The following is a 22,702-nucleotide window of genomic DNA, read 5'->3' as shown; positions in this document are numbered from 1 at the left end:
CCCGTCCCAGTTGTGATGCCACTTCCCGTCCCTGTTGTGATGCCACTTCCCGTCCCTATTGTGATGCCACTTCCCGTCCCTGTTGTGACGCCACTTCCCGTCCCTGTTGTGACGCCACTTCCCGTCCCTGTTGTGACGCCACTTCCCGTCCCTGTTGTGACGCCTGTGATGCCACTTCCCGTCCCTGTTGTGATGCCACTTCCCGTCCCTGTTGTGACGCCACTTCCCGTCCCTGTTGTGACGCCTGTGATGCCACTTTCCGTCCCTGTTGTGATGCCACTTCCTGTCCCTGTTGTGATGCCACTTCCCGTCCCTGTTGTGACGCCACTTCCCGTCCCTGTTGTGACGCCACTTCCTGTCCCTGTTGTGATGCCACTTCCTGTCCCTGTTGTGACGCGACTTCCCGTCCCTGTTGTGATGCCACTTCCCGTCCCTGTTGTGATGCCACTTCCCGTCCCTGTTGTGATGCCACTTCCTGTCCCTGTTGTGACGCCTGTGATGCCACTTCCCGTCCTTGTTGTGATGCCACTTCCTGTCCCTGTTGTGATGCCACTTCCTGTCCCAGTTGTGATGCCACTTCCCGTCCCTGTTGTGACGCCACTTCCCGTCCCTGTTGTGATGCCACTTCCCGTCCCTGTTGTGACGCCTGTGATGCCACTTCCCGTCCCTGTTGTGACGCCTGTGATGCCACTTCCCGTCCCTGTTGTGATGCCACTTCCTGTCCCAGTTGTGATGCCACTTCCCGTCCCTGTTGTGACGCCACTTCCCGTCCCTGTTGTGACGCCTGTGATGCCACTTCCCGTCCCTGTTGTGATGCCACTTCCCTTCCCAGTTGTGATGCCACTTCCCGTCCCTGTTGTGACGCCACTTCCCGTCCCTGTTGTGACGCCACTTCCCGTCCCTGTTGTGACGCCTGTGATGCCACTTACCGTCCCTGTTGTGATGCCACTTCCTGTCCCAGTTGTGTTGCCACTTCCTGTCCCTGTTGTGACGCCACTTCCCGTCCCTGTTGTGACGCCACTTCCCGTCCCTGTTGTGACGCCACTTCCCGTCCCTGTTGTGACGCCACTTCCCGTCCCAGTTGTGATGCCACTTCCCGTCCCTGTTGTGATGCCGCTTCCTGTCCCAGTTGTGATGCCACTTACCGTCCCTGTTGTGACGCCACTTCCCGTCCCTGTTGTGATGCCACTTCCCGTCCCTGTTGTGATGCCACTTCCTGTCCCTGTTGTGATGCCACTTCCTGTCCCTGTTGTGACGCCTGTGATGCCACTTCCCGTCCCTGTTGTGATGCCACTTCCTGTCCCTGTTGTGATGCCACTTCCTGTCCCAGTTGTGATGCCACTTCCCGTCCCTGTTGTGACGCCACTTCCCGTCCCTGTTGTGATGCCACTTCCCGTCCCTGTTGTGACGCCTGTGATGCCACTTCCCGTCCCTGTTGTGACGCCACTTCCCGTCCCTGTTGTGACGCCACTTCCCGTCCCTGTTGTGACGCCTGTGATGCCACTTTCCGTCCCTGTTGTGATGCCACTTCCTGTCCCTGTTGTGATGCCACTTCCCGTCCCTGTTGTGACGCCACTTCCCGTCCCTGTTGTGACGCCACTTCCCGTCCCTGTTGTGACGCCACTTCCCGTCCCTGTTGTGATGCCACTTCCCGTCCCTGTTGTGATGCCACTTCCTGTCCCTGTTGTGATGCCACTTCCCGTCCCTGTTGTGACGCCACTTCCCGTCCCTGTTGTGACGCCACTTCCTGTCCCTGTTGTGATGCCACTTCCTGTCCCTGTTGTGATGCCACTTCCTGTCCCTGTTGTGATGCCACTTCCCGTCCCTGTTGTGACGCCTGTGATGCCACTTCCCGTCCCTGTTGTGATGCCACTTCCTGTCCCTGTTGTGATGCCACTTCCTGTCCCAGTTGTGATGCCACTTCCTGTCCCTGTTGTGACGCCACTTCCCGTCCCTGTTGTGATGCCACTTCCCGTCCCTGTTGTGACGCCTGTGATGCCACTTCCCGTCCCTGTTGTGACGCCACTTCCCGTCCCTGTTGTGACGCCACTTCCCGTCCCTGTTGTGACGCCTGTGATGCCACTTCCCGTCCCTGTTGTGATGCCACTTCCCGTCCCTGTTGTGACGCCACTTCCCGTCCCTGTTGTGACGCCACTTCCCGTCCCTGTTGTGACGCCACTTCCCGTCCCTGTTGTGATGCCACTTCCCGTCCCTGTTGTGATGCCACTTCCCGTCCCTGTTGTGATGCCACTTCCTGTCCCTGTTGTGATGCCACTTCCTGTCCCAGTTGTGATGCCACTTCCCGTCCCTGTTGTGATGCCACTTCCTGTCCCTGTTGTGACGCCTGTGATGCCACTTCCCGTCCTTGTTGTGATGCCACTTCCTGTCCCTGTTGTGATGCCACTTCCTGTCCCAGTTGTGATGCCACTTCCCGTCCCTGTTGTGACGCCACTTCCCGTCCCTGTTGTGATGCCACTTCCCGTCCCTGTTGTGACGCCTGTGATGCCACTTCCCGTCCCTGTTGTGACGCCTGTGATGCCACTTCCCGTCCCTGTTGTGATGCCACTTCCTGTCCCAGTTGTGATGCCACTTCCCGTCCCTGTTGTGACGCCACTTCCCGTCCCTGTTGTGACGCCTGTGATGCCACTTCCCGTCCCAGTTGTGATGCCACTTCCCGTCCCTGTTGTGATGCCACTTCCCGTCCCTGTTGTGACGCCACTTCCCGTCCCTGTTGTGACGCCACTTCCCGTCCATGTTGTGACGCCACTTCCCGTCCCTGTTGTGACGCCTGTGATGCCACTTCCCGTCCCTGTTGTGATGCCACTTCCCGTCCCTGTTGTGACGCCACTTCCCGTCCCTGTTGTGACGCCACTTCCCGTCCCTGTTGTGATGCCACTTCCCGTCCCAGTTGTGATGCCACTTCCTGTCCCTGTTGTGATGCCACTTCCCGTCCCTGTTGTGATGCCACTTCCTGTCCCAGTTGTGATGCCACTTACCGTCCCTGTTGTGACGCCACTTCCCGTCCCTGTTGTGATGCCACTTCCTGTCCCTGTTGTGATGCCACTTCCTGTCCCTGTTGTGATGCCACTTCCTGTCCCTGTTGTGACGCCTGTGATGCCACTTCCCGTCCCTGTTGTGATGCCACTTCCTGTCCCTGTTGTGATGCCACTTCCTGTCCCAGTTGTGATGCCACTTCCCGTCCCTGTTGTGACGCCACTTCCCGTCCCTGTTGTGATGCCACTTCCCGTTCCTGTTGTGACGCCTGTGATGCCACTTCCCGTCCCTGTTGTGACGCCACTTCCCGTCCCTGTTGTGACGCCACTTCCCGTCCCTGTTGTGACGCCTGTGATGCCACTTCCCGTCCCTGTTGTGATGCCACTTCCTGTCCCTGTTGTGATGCCACTTCCCGTCCCTGTTGTGACGCCACTTCCCGTCCCTGTTGTGACGCCACTTCCCGTCCCTGTTGTGACGCCACTTCCCGTCCGTTGTGACGCCACTTCCCGTCCCTGTTGTGACCCCACTTCCCGTCCCTGTTGTGACGCCTGTGATGCCACTTCCCGTCCCTGTTGTGATGCCACTTCCCGTCCCTGTTGTGACGCCACTTCCCGTCCCTGTTGTGACGCCACTTCCCATCCCTGTTGTGACGCCACTTCCCGCCTGTGATGGCACTTCCCGTCCCTGTTGTGATGCCACTTCCTGCCACTTCCCGTCCCTGTTGTGACGCCACTTCCCGTCCCTGTTGTGATGCCACTTCCCGTCCCTGTTGTGACGCCACTTCCCGTCCCTGTTGTGATGCCACTTCCTGTCCCTGTTGTGACGCCACTTCCCGTCCCTGTTGTGATGCCACTTCCCGTCCCTGTTGTGATGCCACTTCCTGTCCCTGTTGTGATGCCACTTCCTGTCCCTGTTGTGATGCCACTTCCCGTCCCTGTTGTGATGCCACTTCCTGTCCCTGTTGTGACGCCTGTGATACCACTTCCCGTCCCTGTTGTGATGCCACTTCCTGTCCCTGTTGTGATGCCACTTCCTGTCCCAGTTGTGATGCCACTTCCCGTCCCTGTTGTGACGCCACTTCCCGTCCCTGTTGTGATGCCACTTCCCGTCCCTGTTGTGACGCCTGTGATGCCACTTCCCGTCCCTGTTGTGACGCCACTTCCCGTCCCTGTTGTGACGCCTGTGATGCCACTTCCCGTCCCTGTTGTTGTGATGCCACTTCCTGTCCCAGTTGTGATGCCACTTCCCGTCCCTGTTGTGACGCCACTTCCCGTCCCTGTTGTGACGCCTGTGATGCCACTTCCCGTCCCTGTTGTGATGCCACTTCCCGTCCCAGTTGTGATGCCACTTCCCGTCCCTGTTGTGATGCCACTTCCCGTCCCTGTTGTGATGCCACTTCCCGTCCCTGTTGTGACGCCACTTCCCGTCCCTGTTGTGACGCCACTTCCCATCCCTGTTGTGACGCCACTTCCCGCCTGTGATGGCACTTCCCGTCCCTGTTGTGATGCCACTTCCTGCCACTTCCCGTCCCTGTTGTGACGCCACTTCCCGTCCCTGTTGTGACGCCACTTCCTGTCCCTGTTGTGACGCCACTTCCCGTCCCTGTTGTGATGCCACTTCCCGTCCCTGTTGTGATGCCACTTCCTGTCCCTGTTGTGATGCCACTTCCTGTCCCAGTTGTGATGCCACTTCCCGTCCCTGTTGTGATGCCACTTCCTGTCCCTGTTGTGACGCCTGTGATGCCACTTCCCGTCCTTGTTGTGATGCCACTTCCTGTCCCTGTTGTGATGCCACTTCCTGTCCCAGTTGTGATGCCACTTCCCGTCCCTGTTGTGACGCCACTTCCCGTCCCTGTTGTGATGCCACTTCCCGTCCCTGTTGTGACGCCTGTGATGCCACTTCCCGTCCCTGTTGTGACGCCACTTCCCGTCCCTGTTGTGACGCCTGTGATGCCACTTCCCGTCCCTGTTGTGATGCCACTTCCTGTCCCAGTTGTGATGCCACTTCCCGTCCCTGTTGTGACACCACTTCCCGTCCCTGTTGTGACGCCTGTGATGCCACTTCCCGTCCCTGTTGTGATGCCACTTCCCGTCCCAGTTGTGATGCCACTTCCCGTCCCTGTTGTGATGCCACTTCCCGTCCCTGTTGTGATGCCACTTCCCGTCCCTGTTGTGATGCCACTTCCCGTCCCTGTTGTGACGCCACTTCCCGTCCCTGTTGTGACGCCTGTGATGCCACTTCCCGTCCCTGTTGTGATGCCACTTCCTGTCCCAGTTGTGTTGCCACTTCCTGTCCCTGTTGTGATGCCACTTCCCGTCCCTGTTGTGACGCCACTTCCCGTCCCTGTTGTGATGCCACTTCCTGTCCCAGTTGTGATGCCACTTCCTGTCCCTGTTGTGATGCCACTTACCGTCCCTGTTGTGACGCCACTTCCCGTCCCTGTTGTGATGCCACTTCCTGTCCCTGTTGTGACGCCTGTGATGCCACTTCCCGTCCCTGTTGTGATGCCATTTCCTGTCCCTGTTGTGATGCCACTTCCTGTCCCAGTTGTGATGCCACTTCCTGTCCCTGTTGTGATGCCACTTCCCGTCCCTGTTGTGACGCCTGTGATGCCACTTCCCGTCCCTGTTGTGACGCCACTTCCCGTCCCTGTTGTGACACCACTTCCCGTCCCTGTTGTGACGCCTGTGATGCCACTTCCCGTCCCTGTTGTGATGCCACTTCCCGTCCCTGTTGTGATGCCACTTCCCGTCCCTGTTGTGACGCCACTTCCCGTCCCTGTTGTGACGCCACTTCCCGTCCCTGTTGTGACGCCACTTCCCGTCCCTGTTGTGACGCCACTTCCCGTCCCTGTTGTGACGCCACTTCCCGTCCCTGTTGTGACGCCTGTGATGCCACTTCCCGTCCCTGTTGTGATGCCACTTCCCGTCCCAGTTGTGATGCCACTTCCCGTCCCTGTTGTGATGCCACTTCCCGTCCCTATTGTGATGCCACTTCCCGTCCCTGTTGTGACGCCACTTCCCGTCCCTGTTGTGACGCCACTTCCCGTCCCTGTTGTGACGCCACTTCCCGTCCCTGTTGTGACGCCTGTGATGCCACTTCCCGTCCCTGTTGTGATGCCACTTCCCGTCCCTGTTGTGACGCCACTTCCCGTCCCTGTTGTGACGCCTGTGATGCCACTTTCCGTCCCTGTTGTGATGCCACTTCCTGTCCCTGTTGTGATGCCACTTCCCGTCCCTGTTGTGACGCCACTTCCCGTCCCTGTTGTGACGCCACTTCCTGTCCCTGTTGTGATGCCACTTCCTGTCCCTGTTGTGACGCGACTTCCCGTCCCTGTTGTGATGCCACTTCCCGTCCCTGTTGTGATGCCACTTCCCGTCCCTGTTGTGATGCCACTTCCTGTCCCTGTTGTGACGCCTGTGATGCCACTTCCCGTCCTTGTTGTGATGCCACTTCCTGTCCCTGTTGTGATGCCACTTCCTGTCCCAGTTGTGATGCCACTTCCCGTCCCTGTTGTGACGCCACTTCCCGTCCCTGTTGTGATGCCACTTCCCGTCCCTGTTGTGACGCCTGTGATGCCACTTCCCGTCCCTGTTGTGACGCCTGTGATGCCACTTCCCGTCCCTGTTGTGATGCCACTTCCTGTCCCAGTTGTGATGCCACTTCCCGTCCCTGTTGTGACGCCACTTCCCGTCCCTGTTGTGACGCCTGTGATGCCACTTCCCGTCCCTGTTGTGATGCCACTTCCCGTCCCAGTTGTGATGCCACTTCCCGTCCCTGTTGTGACGCCACTTCCCGTCCCTGTTGTGACGCCACTTCCCGTCCCTGTTGTGACGCCTGTGATGCCACTTACCGTCCCTGTTGTGATGCCACTTCCTGTCCCAGTTGTGTTGCCACTTCCTGTCCCTGTTGTGACGCCACTTCCCGTCCCTGTTGTGACGCCACTTCCCGTCCCTGTTGTGACGCCACTTCCCGTCCCTGTTGTGACGCCACTTCCCGTCCCAGTTGTGATGCCACTTCCCGTCCCTGTTGTGATGCCGCTTCCTGTCCCAGTTGTGATGCCACTTACCGTCCCTGTTGTGACGCCACTTCCCGTCCCTGTTGTGATGCCACTTCCTGTCCCTGTTGTGATGCCACTTCCTGTCCCTGTTGTGACGCCTGTGATGCCACTTCCCGTCCCTGTTGTGATGCCACTTCCTGTCCCTGTTGTGATGCCACTTCCTGTCCCAGTTGTGATGCCACTTCCCGTCCCTGTTGTGATGCCACTTCCCGTCCCTGTTGTGACGCCTGTGATGCCACTTCCCGTCCCTGTTGTGACGCCACTTCCCGTCCCTGTTGTGACGCCACTTCCCGTCCCTGTTGTGACGCCTGTGATGCCACTTTCCGTCCCTGTTGTGATGCCACTTCCTGTCCCTGTTGTGATGCCACTTCCCGTCCCTGTTGTGACGCCACTTCCCGTCCCTGTTGTGACGCCACTTCCCGTCCCTGTTGTGATGCCACTTCCCGTCCCTGTTGTGATGCCACTTCCCGTCCCTGTTGTGATGCCACTTCCTGTCCCTGTTGTGATGCCACTTCCCGTCCCTGTTGTGACGCCACTTCCCGTCCCTGTTGTGACGCCACTTCCTGTCCCTGTTGTGATGCCACTTCCTGTCCCTGTTGTGATGCCACTTCCTGTCCCTGTTGTGATGCCACTTCCCGTCCCTGTTGTGACGCCTGTGATGCCACTTCCCGTCCCTGTTGTGATGCCACTTCCTGTCCCTGTTGTGATGCCACTTCCTGTCCCAGTTGTGATGCCACTTCCTGTCCCTGTTGTGACGCCACTTCCCGTCCCTGTTGTGATGCCACTTCCCGTCCCTGTTGTGACGCCACTTCCCGTCCCTGTTGTGACGCCACTTCCCGTCCCTGTTGTGACGCCTGTGATGCCACTTCCCGTCCCTGTTGTGATGCCACTTCCCGTCCCTGTTGTGACGCCACTTCCCGTCCCTGTTGTGACGCCACTTCCCGTCCCTGTTGTGACGCCACTTCCCGTCCCTGTTGTGACGCCTGTGATGCCACTTTCCGTCCCTGTTGTGATGCCACTTCCTGTCCCTGTTGTGATGCCACTTCCCGTCCCGGTTGTGACGCCACTTCCCGTCCCTGTTGTGACGCCACTTCCCGTCCCTGTTGTGATGCCACTTCCCGTCCCTGTTGTGATGCCACTTCCTGTCCCAGTTGTGATGCCACTTCCTGTCCCTGTTGTGATGCCACTTCCTGTCCCTGTTGTGATGCCACTTCCTGTCCCTGTTGTGATGCCACTTCCTGTCCCAGTTGTGATGCCACTTACCGTCCCTGTTGTGACGCCACTTCCTGTCCCAGTTGTGATGCCACTTACCATCCCTGTTGTGACGCCACTTCCCGTCCCTGTTGTGATGCCACTTCCTGTCCCTGTTGTGATGCCACTTCCTGTCCCTGTTGTGATGCCACTTCTTGTCCCTGTTGTGATGCCACTTCCTGTCCCAGTTGTGATGCCACTTACCATCCCTGTTGTGACGCCACTTCCCGTCCCTGTTGTGATGCCACTTCCTGTCCCTGTTGTGATGCCACTTCCCGTCCCTGTTGTGACGCCCTTTAAAGAGTTAAACTTCTTCATCGTTCACCTTGTCGCGGCGCATAGCCAGAGCCTTCATGGTAGGTTTCCTCCTCCTCTTTCCGTCTGCAGACACCTCCTCCTCTTCCTCCTCCTCTGACCTGCTACGCTTCTCTGCTTTCATCCGATTGGTGGAGGGTGCAGGTGGAGCGTTCTGATTGGATGAAGCCGGCGGAGCGTAGTCGTGGTCAGAGAGAACGACGAGCTGATCAGAGTCTGAGAGAGACAGAACCTGAGGAACAAAAGGAGCGTGAGGAAGGTTCTAGTGACGCTCAGGACCAGACAAGCTTCTGACACGAGCGCATTTCGTTTCATACATTTTTATTTTCCTCATGATTAGTTGCCATGGACACAATCGGCGGGTATCTTTGGCGCAAGCTCTTAGCAGCAGGAAAAGGCTCTCACACTAAACCGACTGGACTGACCTCATCATATGGACTCAGAAAAGTCAGATTGTCCTTTAGGACTTTTATTATGGAGTTGAAGGAGTTTTCTTTTGTCTCTGTGATAAAGTCAAGTCTTCTTCTGTGATGCTGTGACCTTCTCATGCAAACAGAACCTTACCTTTGTGTCTGCGGCTGAACTGGAGCTCTCCGTCCTCTTCTGGAGGACCTGCTGTGCTTTGGGCCCTGAAGACGCAGGGTAAACTTTGACCACGTGGACCTTCTGCTCCTCGGATGAGACCAGAACCAGACACACGTTTGGTTTTGTGGAGGGAGGAAGAGGAAGACGACCGGACGGAGAGAGCGCACGGAGAGATCGGACGTTTGGTGTCGAGGTCGTGCATTTAGAAACCACAGCTCCAGGGGCAGAAGTGGCCGTGAGGCTCTGCAGCGATGAGGACGAGGCCACCACGGAGAACACGGCCGGAGAAGGAGAAGACGTTTGGCTCGGAGGCAACGGCAGTATCGCAGGTCCAACAGTTTGTGAAAGAACTGGAGCAGAAACATGGGACGTTTCAGGGGCAGAAGAAGCCTGAGTCCAAACAGGAGGAACCGCAGAGAATTGAGTCTGAGGAGACGAAGAGAAAAACATCTGAACGTTCTGAGGAGCAGCTGTGACGAGGAGACTGGGGGGAATGTGTTTTTCAGATGATAACGGAGCCACAGAAACACCTTCCACACTTTGTGAAGGACCTGGAGCAGGAACACGTACAATTTCAGAGGACGAAGACGCAGAGACGTTTAGTTGAGGAGAAGGAGGAGCACGTGGTTGTTGAGTCCAAACTAGAGGAGCTGCAGTGAAGAGAGTCTGAGGAGATGAAGAGTTTGGAGGTAAAGGCACAGACATCTGAACATTCTGAGGAGCGCCGTTCTCTGTGGAAGGAGGAGGCAGGCGGATATGTAGGCTCTGGGGAAGGGTGAAGTGCTGAGGAGGAGCAACCAGTCTGTGCTGAGGAGGAGCAACCAGTCTGTGCTGAGGAGGAGAAGAAGCAGAACATGGAAGGACCTCCTGTTGCTTGCTCCGTTTCCTCTTCAGAACCTCTGCCACGGTCTTGCTCTTGTGCTCCAGCCTCAGCTTGTGGCAGACTTTGCGTTCCAGGATGACGCGTTTACAGCCCTCCACGTCCACTCTGAACACGTGCAGCAAGAAACTAAAGAGTTGGGTGCCGGACGGTTGGGTGCCGGACGGTTGTGCGTGCAGTTCTGGTTGGTTCAGGAGGCTCGGCTCTCTCAGGATCACATGTCCGACCCATGGAACCATCGCCGCCTGGAGTTTGTAGCTCAGCAACGTCTCTGTGGGACTCGTCCCTGGAGACCTGAGGACACAAGCAACAGCAGAGCGTCAGTTAGTGCTTTGGTGCTGGTACTAACCCACCACCAGAACATGCCATTATTCTGCCTCACGATCTTCATGAAGGCCTGGGTTACTAGCATTAACATGGCAGTGGGTCACCGGGTTATTAGCATTAACATGGCAGTGGGTCACCGGGTTCTTGGCGTTTACATGGCAGTGGGTCACCGGGTTCTTGGCGTTTACATGGCAGTGGGTCACCGGGTTCTTGGCGTTTACATGGCAGTGGGTCACCGGGTTCTTGGCGTTTACATGACCGTGGGTCACCGGGTTATTAGCATTAACATGGCAGTGGGTCACTGGGTTCTTGGCGTTTACATGACCGTGGGTCACCGGGTTATTAGCATTAACATGGCAGTGGGTCACTGGGTTCTTGGCGTTTACATGGCATTGCAGGGCTCAGATTAAGGATTTTCACTTGTATAGCGGTGCTGCTAAACAGTCCGTTAATTTTTTCAAATTTGTATAGCAATTTTATAACTGCATAGCAAAACACAAAAGTGACTAACAATCAATATTTTCCATTGATATAACGCGATTATTTATTTAAAATGTATTTGTAAACATTCTATTTAAAAAAAAAAAAACTCTTAAAAAATTAACTTTAAACTTTTTTTTTTTTTTATAAAACAGAAAACTTAGTTGTTGAAGAAATTAATTAACACAAAGTCAGATGGCCTTATTTACAACTTTCTTCCACATCATCATCATCATCATCAGATGATCATTTGCAGAAGTCTCATTTACATATTAATTGTCATTACGCTCACAAAAAATGTCCATCATGGTGTATTTTATGTGTTATTCAAATTGTACCGCTCTATTTGACATTCCATTCCAGTTTTCGTTTTGCTACTTGATGATGGTTCCTAAGTACACGTCTCGTCACCCCTCCAGCTGCATATTTAATGACGGTCCCTAAGCACTCGTCTCGGCTCCGGCTGCACATTCGGATCAGTGTAATTGGCTGCGCCCAAAATACTCATCTGATTGTTAAAAACGAGGTTGTGTCACTGCAGTGTAAATATGAATATTTTGGCAGTGAATGATCTGCAAAGACTTTTGCGTTTAGGAGCTATTGACCTCGGAAGTCTGAATCTGTGACGCTAACTTTACCTGTGGCTCCTCCCACTTTCAGACTCGTGATCTGAGACAGCAGCGGGACTCGTCATGTCAACACAGCGTCCTACATGTGTCACGCCGTTATTGACGATCGATTGACGAGTGATCAGTACTTTTAGGCGCTTTGGTTTTACAATTGACACACATTTTTGTTTACATGGCCGTGCGTCACCGGGTTATTGGTGTTTACATGACCGTGCGTCACCGGGTTATTGGTGTTTACATGACCGTGCGTCACCGGGTTATTGGTGTTTACGTGGCCGTGCGTCACCGGGTTATTGGTGTTTACATGACCGTGCGTCACCGGGTTATTGGTGTTTACATGACCGTGGGTCACCGGGTTATTGGTGTTTACATGACCGTGGGTCACCGGGTTATTGGTGTTTACGTGGCCGTGCGTCACCGGGTTATTGGTGTTTACATGACCGTGCGTCACCGGGTTATTGGTGTTTACATGACCGTGCGTCACCGGGTTATTGGTGTTTACGTGGCCGTGCGTCACCGGGTTATTGGTGTTTACATGACCGTGCGTCACCGGGTTATTGGTGTTTACATGACCGTGGGTCACCGGGTTATTGGTGTTTACATGACCGTGGGTCACCGGGTTATTGGTGTTTACGTGGCCGTGCGTCACCGGGTTATTGGTGTTTACATGACCGTGCGTCACCGGGTTATTGGTGTTTACATGACCGTGCGTCACCGGGTTATTGGTGTTTACATGACCGTGGGTCACCGGGTTATTGGTGTTTACATGACCGTGCGTCACCGGGTTATTGGTGTTTACATGACCGTGGGTCACCGGGTTATTGGTGTTTACGTGGCCGTGCGTCACCGGGTTATTGGTGTTTACATGACCGTGCGTCACCGGGTTATTGGTGTTTACATGACCGTGGGTCACCGGGTTATTGGTGTTTACGTGGCCGTGCGTCACCGGGTTATTGGTGTTTACATGACCGTGCGTCACCGGGTTATTGGTGTTTACATGACCGTGGGTCACCGGGTTATTGGTGTTTACATGACCGTGGGTCACCGGGTTATTGGTGTTTACGTGGCCGTGCGTCACCGGGTTATTGGTGTTTACATGACCGTGCGTCACTGGGTTATTGGTGTTTACGTGGCCGTGCGTCACCGGGTTATTGGTGTTTACATGACCGTGCGTCACCGGGTTATTGGTGTTTACATGACCGTGGGTCACCGGGTTATTGGTGTTTACGTGGCCGTGCGTCACCGGGTTATTGGTGTTTACATGACCGTGCGTCACCGGGTTATTGGTGTTTACATGACCGTGGGTCACCGGGTTATTGGTGTTTACATGACCGTGCGTCACCGGGTTATTGGTGTTTACATGACCGTGGGTCACCGGGTTATTGGTGTTTACATGACCGTACGTCACCGGGTTATTGGTGTTTACGTGACCGTGGGTCACCGGGTTATTGGTGTTTACGTGTCCGTGGGTCACCGGGTTATTGGTGTTTACGTGACCGTGGGTCACCGGGTTATTGGTGTTTACATGTCCGTGGGTCACCGGGTTATTGGTGTTTACATGTCCGTGGGTCACCGGGTTATTGGTGTTTACATGTCCGTGGGTCACCGGGTTATTGGTGTTTACATGACCGTGGGTCACCGGGTTATTGGTGTTTACATGACCGTGGGTCACCGGGTTATTGGTGTTTACATGACCGTGGGTCATCGGGTTATTGGTGTTTACATGACCGTGGGTCACCGGGTTATTGGTGTTTACATGTCCGTGGGTCACCGGGTTATTGGTGTTTACATGTCCGTGGGTCACCGGGTTATTGGTGTTTACATGACCGTGGGTCACCGGGTTATTGGTGTTTACATGTCCGTGGGTCACCGGGTTATTGGTGTTTACATGTCCGTGGGTCATCGGGTTATTGGTGTTTACATGACCGTGGGTCACCGGGTTATTGGTGTTTACATGTCCGTGGGTCACCGGGTTATTGGTGTTTACATGACCGTGGGTCACCGGGTTATTGGTGTTTACATGACCGTGGGTCACCGGGTTATTGGTGTTTACATGACCGTGGGTCACCGGGTTATTGGTGTTTACATGACCGTGGGTCACCGGGTTATTGGTGTTTACATGTCCGTGGGTCACCGGGTTATTGGTGTTTACATGACCGTGGGTCACCGGGTTATTGGTGTTTACATGACCGTGGGTCACCGGGTTATTGGTGTTTACATGACCGTGGGTCACCGGGTTATTGGTGTTTACATGACCGTGGGTCACCGGGTTATTGGCGTTTACACTAAAGGGTTTTTGACATGTAAAAATGTTTTCTCCAAACATAAACTTGCTCCGACACACCAAACTAACGATTCTGAAAGTCTATATGATCTGTGGGAGTACCCCCGAGCCTTAAGTGAGGTGCTCTCACCTGTGGGAGTACCCCCGAGCCTTCTGGGCCAGGAGACTGCACAGATCTTCAGCTCTGATCATCAGCGCAGCGTTGGTCAGGTTCTGCTGGTCCCAGGAGATCTCAGCAGGACGAGGGATGTTCACCACAGAACATCCAGACGCCTCCACCATGGTACAGCGCTCCGCCCTGTTACAGCAGCGCTCCGCCCTGCCGTCTACACAGGCCGAGAGAGACACGGGTCTGAAGAAGCGAGCGCTGCTGCTGTTTCCTGCACGTGTCCACTGCCTCAGGTCCAGTCTGACCCACGACACTTCTCCACTCTGCTCCTCCGCTTCAGCTCCTCTCTCCTCTGGTTCTGCTCCTCTCTTCTCCTCTGGTTCTCCTCTCTCCTCTGGTTCTGCTCCTCTCTGCTCCTCTGGTTCTGCTCCTCTCTGCCCCTCTGGTTCTCCTCTCTCCTCTGGTTCTGCTCCTCTCTGCCCCTCTGGTTCTCCTCTCTCCTCTGGTTCTGCTCCTCTCTGCCCCTCTGGTTCTCCTCTCTCCTCTGGTTCTGCTCCTCTCTGCTCCTCTGGTTCTCCTCCTCTCTCCTCTGGTTCTCCTCCTCTCTCCTCTGGTTCTGCTCCTCTCTGCTCCTCTGGTTCTGCTCCTCTCTGCTCCTCTGGTTCTCCTCCTCTCTCCTCTGGTTCTCCTCCTCTCTCCTCTGGTTCTCCTCCTCTCTCCTCTGGTTCTCCTCCTCTCTCCTCTGGTTCTCCTCCTCTCTCCTCTGGTTCTCCTCCTCTCTCCTCTGGTTCTCCTCCTCTCTCCTCTGGTTCTCCTCCTCTCTCCTCTGGTTCTGCTCCTCTCTGCTCCTGCAGCGCTGTTCTGGGCGGCTCCTCGTAATCGCTGTTGTCACTGTTGAGCGCCTGCTTAGTTTTGTGCTTGTCCTCTTCGTCCTCAGAGTCCATGTAGATCACCTCCTCCTCCAGCTCTTCCTCCTCATCGTCTGAAAGGATCTCGTCTTTGAAGCGCACAGGTTTCCTCCTCTTCCTTTGGGGACATTTAGGTTTCTGTTAGAAAACAGAAAAATGTGATTCAGCCGGACATGAACTAGACTGAAGAGAAATACTAAAGACCGTCTTTACCAAGTTTTTAAGAGCCACGTTTGGACTGAGCGAACCCAAACATCTTCAGAAATCTAAAATCCTCCTAAACTCTACTTTTCTCAGTTTATGTGGCTGTGAGACGTGGCCAAAAATGACTCAAATCAACAAAAATGTGACTAAAAGTAACAAAAACAAGACTAAAGCTCCAAAAAGTATAAAAGGCACAGATAAAAGTGACAAACACAAGAGTAAAAGCTGTGAAAAGGTGACAGAAGGAAAGATCAGCTAAAGTCTGACACTTGAGAGGAAAGAACCCGACAGAAACATACAGCTCAAGTTACCTGAGGAATCAGATCAGTCTGTGCGCTCCTCATCATCTCCTCCACTTCCTCCTTCAACGTCTGCTTGCCTCCTTCCCTCGTCTGCTTGCCTCCTTCCCTCGTCTGCTTGCCTCCTTCCCTCGTCTGCTTGCCTCCTTCCCTCGTCTGCTTGCCTCCTTCCCTCGTCTGCTTGCCTCCTTCCCGCGTCTGCTCGCCTCCTTCCCTCGTCTGCTTGCCTCCTTCCCTCGTCTCCTTGCGCCTGTAAACTGGTGTGATGTTCAGCAGTTTCCGACACTCTCTCATGCACTGAGCGTCCGTCCTGTTCGGGATCTCAGCCGCGATTCTGGCCCAGCGTCCTGCAAGAGGAACAGAACCTTAGTCCTGTCCTAGTCCTGGTCATCCTAGACCTGGTCCTGGTCCTGGACCTGGTCCTGTCAAACGCAGGAAGGTGCAAAGTCCTAACCGCACCAGTTTTGTATGTGCGCTAAGCGGTCTATAGTCCTGGTTTAGTCCTGGTTTAGTCCTGGTTTAGTCCTGGTTTAGTCCTGGTTTAGTCCTGGTTTAGTCCTGGTTTAGTCCTGGTTTAGTCCTGATCCTCACCATGTCCATGTTTGAAGACCAGGTTCCTGAGCAAGAGCTTCTCATGTTGGTCGAATGGTCCTCTCTTGGTGTTGGGCTTCAGACAGTCGTGATACCTGAACGCAGAGTGTGACCAGAACAGTGTGTTTATGTGCAGTGTCGGTGCTGTACCGGTCTCTACAGGCGTAGTCCGTTCTTCCTGGTGTGTGTTTGTGCGTTTATGTGCTGTACCGGTCTCTACAGGCGTAGTCCGTTCTTCCGCGTGTGTGTTTATGTGCAGTGTCGGTGCTGTACCGGTCTCTACAGGCGTAGTCCATTCTTCCTGGTGTGTGTTTGTGCGTTTATGTGCTGTACCGGTCTCTACAGGCGTAGTCCGTTCTTCCTGGTGTGTGTTTGTGCGTTTATGTGCTGTACCGGTCTCTACAGGCGTAGTCCGTTCTTCCGCGTGTGTTTATGTGCAGTGTCGGTGCTGTACCGGTCTCTACAGGCGTAGTCCATTCTTCCTGGTGTGTGTTTGTGCGTTTATGTGCTGTACCGGTCTCTACAGGCGTAGTCCGTTCTTCCTGGGACCTCGAGGCGGATTTTCCACCAGTTTTTGGCTCCATTTCTCTCAATGGCCTCGAGAAGCAGCTGAAACAACCAAACCAACAATTCTTAGTTCATATTCTCCGAAACAGAAACAACACAAGTCTCAATAGAAAAGCTATTGAGAAATGAAAATATTGACTTGAATATGACTGAATATTGCTGTATAATGTTTCACAGCCACCGTTGCTTGAAGGGCGACAGAAATTAGCAAATACATTTTCAAAAAAGGTAGAAAAAGGCTTCAGTTGCATTTTCTGCACGTGTTGACTCTCGTCCAAGAGTCATTCTCAATCTGTGGATCGAGTCTGGGAAATCAGATCTTTGTCCTACTCTGAGTAAGCTCCACCCACCAGGCGGAGCCTCCTGATAACAGTTGTTTGCAGTTTTGCTTGACACTGATCTTCTTTGTTCCCCTAATGGCCTGTAATGGACCATATCAATGCTATTGTTACCTCTTCTCCTCCTTCACCTCCAGGACTTCAAAGAGTGTATGTGGCTTTAAGACGATTCAAATGTAACGCTCTGAACAGTTTAAGACGATTCAAATGTAACGCTCTGAACAGTTTAAGACGATTCAAATGTAACGCTCTGAACAGTTTAAGACGATTCAAATGTAACGCTCTGAACAGTTTAAGACGATTCAAATGTAACGCTCTGAACAGTTTAAGACGATTCAAATGTAACGCTCTGAACAGTTTAAGACGATTCAAATGTAACGCTCTGAACAGTTTAAGATCCTCTGCATATAAAAAGCTGGCGTGATGCGAGATAGGGTCAGAGGGTCAGAAGTTCAGAGGGTCAGAGGTTCAGAGGGTCACCTGGTCCTCCTCTGGACTCCAGGGGCCTTTCTTGAGCCTTGGGTCCAGGACCTGCTTCCACCTGTAGATGAGCTGTCCAGGCAGTCTGCCCTCCATGAAGTAACAAACTGCACACAGGGTCAGAGGTCAGAGAGGTTCACCCTCACGATGCCTACACCACACACATCACCAGACAATCTAAACAAAGAACCAAGTACAGCAAACATAACCAAATACACCCATTTTATCCATTTGACCCATTTTATTCATCAAAACCTTAAAATATGTCAAAAGTTCCCTTTGTCTAAAAACATTTTAGCTGCTTTTAGATAGGATTTGAAATCACCACAGGGGTCCGGAGTTACAGGGGACGACTAGGCATTCTCCGGACACATGAGAATGCCTAGTCGTCCCCTCGATCACACATGTTCACACATGAGATCATGTGTGAACATGTGTGAACACGTGTGAACGTGTGTGATCATGTGTGATCACGTGTGATCATGTGTGAACATGTGTGAACATGTGTGATCATGTGTGATCGTGTGTGATCGTGTGTGATCGTGTGTGATCGTGTGTGATCGTGTGTGATCGTGTGTGATCGTGTGTGATCGTGTGTGATCGTGTGTGATCGTGTGTGATCGTGTGTGAACATGTGTGATCATGTGTGATCATGTGTGATCATGTGTGAACATGTGTGAACATGTGTGAACATGTGTGAACATGTTGGCTTCCCATATCTACTCGAGTACGAGTAGCTTAGGTATTCTCCAGACCAGGGCTCGGCAGCCAATCAGAGCCAAGCACACGCATTTCGTCGACCAATCAGCGCGCAGCATGCACATTTTCACTTGCAAACAGTAAACCGTAATGGCGGACTATTGTCAAACGCTTCCCGGCCCGATTTAATGATAATATTCCCTTTTTTCTAAGATTTATTAATAAAATGACCCCGTCCATGCACTCGAAAATGCCCGTCCACATTTGAAAATACCCCGTCCCAAATACGGGAAGACGGCCCCATCTAAAAGCCTGCATTTTAGCAGTATCACTAAATGACTCATGGCGATAAACCCTCTGAGACCCGGACTCGCCTGGAAAAGTCTCACTCTCAGTGGTTCTGCTTAAATATAATAAATATAAAAAGTGTAGAAAAAGATTCATCGTTTCATCAAACGATAAGTTTGACCCTCACGGTCTTTGATCGAGTGCTTTGTGTCTTTAAGATGAAGATGCACGACGCTCTGTGGTCCTGAACTCTAGTGTCTGACGTGTGAGAGCCTCTGGTGCAGTGGCTCTTTAGTCTCACTATGTGGCTCTCTTTAGTCTCACTATGTGGCTCTCTTTAGTCTCACTACGTGGCTCTCTTTAGTCTCACTACGTGGCTCTTTAGTCTCACTATGTGGCTCTCTTTAGTCTCACTATGTGGCTCTCTTTAGTCTCACTATGTGGCTCTCTTTAGTCTCACTATGTGGCTCTCTTTAGTCTCACTATGTGGCTCTCTTTAGTCTCACTATGTGGCTCTTTAGTCTCACTATGTGGCTCTTTAGTCTCACTACGTGGCTCTTTAGTCTCACTACGTGGCTCTTTAGTCTCACTACGTGGCTCTTTAGTCTCACTACGTGGCTCTTTAGTCTCACTACGTGGCTCTTTAGTCTCACTACGTGGCTCTTTAGTCTCACTACGTGGCTCTTTAGTCTCACTATGTGGCTCTTTAGTCTCACTACGTGGCTCTTTAGTCTCACTATGTGGCTCTTTAGTCTCACTATGTGGCTCTTTAGTCTCACTATGTGGCTCTTTAGTCTCACTATGTGGCTCTTTAGTCTCACTATGTGGCTCTCTTTAGTCTCACTATGTGGCTCTTTAGTCTCACTATGTGGCTCTCTTTAGTCTCACTATGTGGCTCTCTTTAGTCTCACTATGTGGCTCTCTTTAGTCTCACTATGTGGCTCTCTCCCTGACCTCCAGGTGGTGCTGTGGGTAGTTACTGATACTGATCCATATGTGTAGGTTTCAAAGTAAACAAAGAGGTTTAGTTTCTGGTGAAACCAACAACACCTTTTCATCAGGAGGCTCCGCCCCATGAAAGGATTGACTCTCTCTCTGTGTGTTAGGAATGATAGGGAGCAGGGTAGAGGCGGAGGTGTGGCTGTGTTTGTCCGAGATGACCTAAATTACGTTGTTGTCAGTGTGAGTAAAGCGCCGGAGGCTCTGGCGGTGAGGGTCTGGCTGGGTGGTGAAGCTGTTACTGTGGTTAACCTTTATAATCCGTGTGGTGAGTTAACGTTAGAGTCCTTACATAGTATCGGTAAGGATGTTCGGGGAAAGGCCGTGTGGTGTGGGGATTTTAATGCGCATAGCGCTTTATGGGGCGGTAGTGGTACCGATAGGAATGGGCAGGTGGTAGAGGGTTTTATCAATCAAAGGGAGTTAGTTTGTCTGAATGATGGGACCCGCTATGATATGGGGACCGGTACGGAAAGTGCAATAGATCTTACAAGAGGGCCCGCGCTGTTGTGCGGAAAACTGTAAGAACGGCCAAGAGTGCCTATTGGAGGCGGTATTGTTCCAAAATTGGGAGAGAAACGCGTCTCGGGGATGTTTGGGGGATGATTAAGCGGATGCATGGGGTTGAGCGCCGTCATGGGACCCCGGTCCTAATACTGAATGGTGTTGAAGCAGTCAGCGACGTTGACAAAGCTGAACTGTTGGCCAGCACCTTTGTGTCGGTGCACAGCTCTGACAATCTCTCACCTGCGGAAAGGCACTACAGGGAGAGTACTCTGGCCCAGAATTCTGAGCTGATTGAGCACCAGCCTTCGACTCAAGATGACCTTGACCTTCCGTTTAGTTTGTTTGAGCTAAGGAGAGCACTTTCTAAGGCGAAACAGACAGCCCTGGGTAAAGATGAGGTGTGCTATGACATGCTCTCTCATTTGACTGATGACACGCTTGGGCTAGTCCTGGGTCTTTTCAACCGTGTTTGGGATTCAGGTTGTGTTCCATCTGCGTGGAAACAGTCTACGGTGGTGCCGGTTCTGAAGCCGGGTAGGCCAGCGTCTGACCCTTCAAGTTATAGGCCGATTGCCTTGACGTCGCAGCTCGGGAAAACGATGGAGCGCATGGTTACCGAGCGGTTGGATTGCTTCTTGGAGAGTCAGGGTTTGCTTCCCGCGCACCAGAGTGGTTTCCGTAGGGGCAGGAACACCATGGATTCCGTGTTGTGTTTGTAATCTGATATCCAGCTGGCCAGGGCTCAGAAAGAAAAGGTTATTGCGGTGCTCTTTGATGTGGAGAAGGCGTACGATATGGTTTGGAAGGATGGGCTCCTCATTAAGCTGCGGAAGTGTGGTGTGAAGGGTAAACTGTTTAACTGGGTCCGGAGCTTTCTGTCTGGCCGGCGTATCCAAACCAGAGTGGGCGCTGCTTACTCTGGGGTCTATGAGGTAGAGAATGGGATCCCGCAGGGGAGTGTGTGTAGCCCTATCTTGTTCAATGTTATGATTAAGGACATCTTTGACGACGTGGATGGGTCTGTTGGGAGGAGCCTTTATGCTGATGATGGCGCTCTATGGGTGAGAGGGAGGAATCTCCGGTTTTACGAGGCGAAACTGCAAAGGGCAATACAGCAGGTGGAGCAGTGGACCCTGAAGTGGGGGTTTAAACTGTCCGTACGGAAGTCTCAAGTGATCTGTTTCTTCAATGGGCATAGGGACGTCTCCCTTCGACTGCATGGGCAGGTGCTCGAACAGGTCAGGGAGGTGAGGTTCTTGGGGGTCACCTTTGACGAGAGGCTTAGTTGGCGTCGGCACATTGATGAGGTCAGTGGTAAATGCAAAAGGGTGAATAACTTGCTTCGTTGTCTATCCGGCCAGGACTGGGGGGCCAGCAGAAGGTCGCTCCTGGGTATTTATCGGGCCGTCATGAGGGCGGCTATTGATTATGGCTGTATAGCCTACATGTCTGCGGCTGAGACTAACTTAAAGAAGCTTGATGTGGAGCAAGCCCAGGCCTTGCGCATCTGCTGTAGGGCTTTTAGGACCTCCCCTGTCTCGGCGCTGCAGGTTGAGTTGGGGGAATTGCCGTTACGACTCCGGAGGCTTGAACTTCTGTTGGCTTACTGGGTGAATGTGCAAGGTCATACGAGCTCTCACCCGGTGAGGGACTTTCTCAGGGTTGATGGGGGGCAGAATGAGGCTGGCGGTATGGTTTTTAGCCAGGTAGGAAATGCGAAGGCGCGGCTTGCGGGGGTTGGTGATCTGCGTGTGAGCCCGTCGGTGGCTTTGTCTGCTATAGCTCCGTGGAAGTTTGTCCCGGCTCCTGTTGATGTTAGCTTGCATGGCAAGCTTAGAGGAGTCGCTGGGAGGGCACCGCAGTTTGCCGTTCAAGCGCTCATCGATAAGCACTCAGGTGATGTTTATTTATACCGACGGGTCTAGGGATCCTGAGAGTGGGCGTACTGGCGCTGTTTATTTTGTGCCTGACCTGGGGCTGGCGGTCAAGAAGAGGTTGACAGATCGCCTCTCTGTTTTCACGTCAGAACTCATAGCGATACGGTTGGCATTGGAATGGGCGGAATCTGCTTTGCAGTGTTGCGGCATTGTGGTGGCCTCTGACAGCCTTTCTGCATTGTAAAGCATTAAATCTGGGAAATCGGATTGCAGACAGGATGTGTTGAATGGCATCTTCTGTCTGATGCTCTCCCTGTCCAGGAAGGATGTGAGGGTTTCCTTCATTTGGGTCCCTGCGCATGTGGGGGTGGATGGTAACAAAATGGCTGATACACTGGCTAAACGTTCCCTTAGGCGGCCATCAATTGATGTGGCGGTTGAGTTAAGCAAATCTGAAATCAAGCCCGTTATCAAGAGTCATGTGGTCGGCCTTTGGCAGGAATTTTGGAGCCACTGTGTTACTGAACGGCATCTCTATCACATACAGGGTAGTGTGGGTCCTTGCAGGTCTATGGGCAGGAACGCGTGGGAGGAAAGGGCCTTCGCCCGCATGAGGATTGGCCATGCTGGACCCAATTGGTCACTGAGTAGGATAGGCAAACACCCGACTGGTCTGTGTGGTCACTGTCGGGTGCCAGAGACTGTCGAGCATGTGCTGATTCGCTGTGAGGCTTATGATAGAGAAAGTGGTTTCGGAATAATGGGCGGGAGTTCAATCTGCGGAACGTTCTGGCGATCCAGTCACAGGGTTTGTGTCAGGCTGTGGTTGCTTACTTATGTAGCACAGGGCTGGGTAAACGTTTATAGAGGTGGGGGGTGTTGGAGACTGAGCCGAGGATGAGGAGCAAGAGGATGTTCTAACGCGCTTGGACTTCATGGGCCTAGAAACACCAAAGTGATGGAAGAAGGACTTGTTGTTGTTGTTGTTGTTGTTTTATGGCGGTTGACATCCGAGTGTTGCATTACCGCCA

General features: G+C 53.1%; 1 protein-coding gene across 1 annotated transcript in view; it reads right to left on the bottom strand.

The window, feature by feature from the left end:
- Window positions 1-22,702, bottom strand: part of snapc4 (small nuclear RNA activating complex, polypeptide 4) — a 53,973-nt gene that overhangs the window by 6,158 nt on the left and 25,113 nt on the right. Inside the window, exons 13-19 of the mRNA XM_072432864.1 lie at window positions 17,302-17,408; window positions 16,431-16,525; window positions 15,917-16,011; window positions 15,338-15,672; window positions 13,936-14,960; window positions 9,185-10,379; window positions 8,631-8,852 (exon numbers count right to left, since the gene is read on the bottom strand). Coding sequence (XP_072288965.1) covers window positions 8,631-8,852; window positions 9,185-10,379; window positions 13,936-14,960; window positions 15,338-15,672; window positions 15,917-16,011; window positions 16,431-16,525; window positions 17,302-17,408 — 3,074 coding nt within the window. The remainder of the gene's footprint in view (window positions 1-8,630; window positions 8,853-9,184; window positions 10,380-13,935; window positions 14,961-15,337; window positions 15,673-15,916; window positions 16,012-16,430; window positions 16,526-17,301; window positions 17,409-22,702) is intronic.

Source organism: Eucyclogobius newberryi, unplaced genomic scaffold (assembly GCF_026437365.1).
Source record: "Eucyclogobius newberryi isolate DKJ021-1_F unplaced genomic scaffold, fEucNew1.0.hap1 SCAF_6, whole genome shotgun sequence".
Lineage (NCBI taxonomy): Eukaryota > Metazoa > Chordata > Actinopteri > Gobiiformes > Gobiidae > Eucyclogobius > Eucyclogobius newberryi.
The sequence above is the reverse complement of the archived record's forward strand: the minus strand, read 5'-3'. Positions and strand labels throughout refer to the sequence as shown.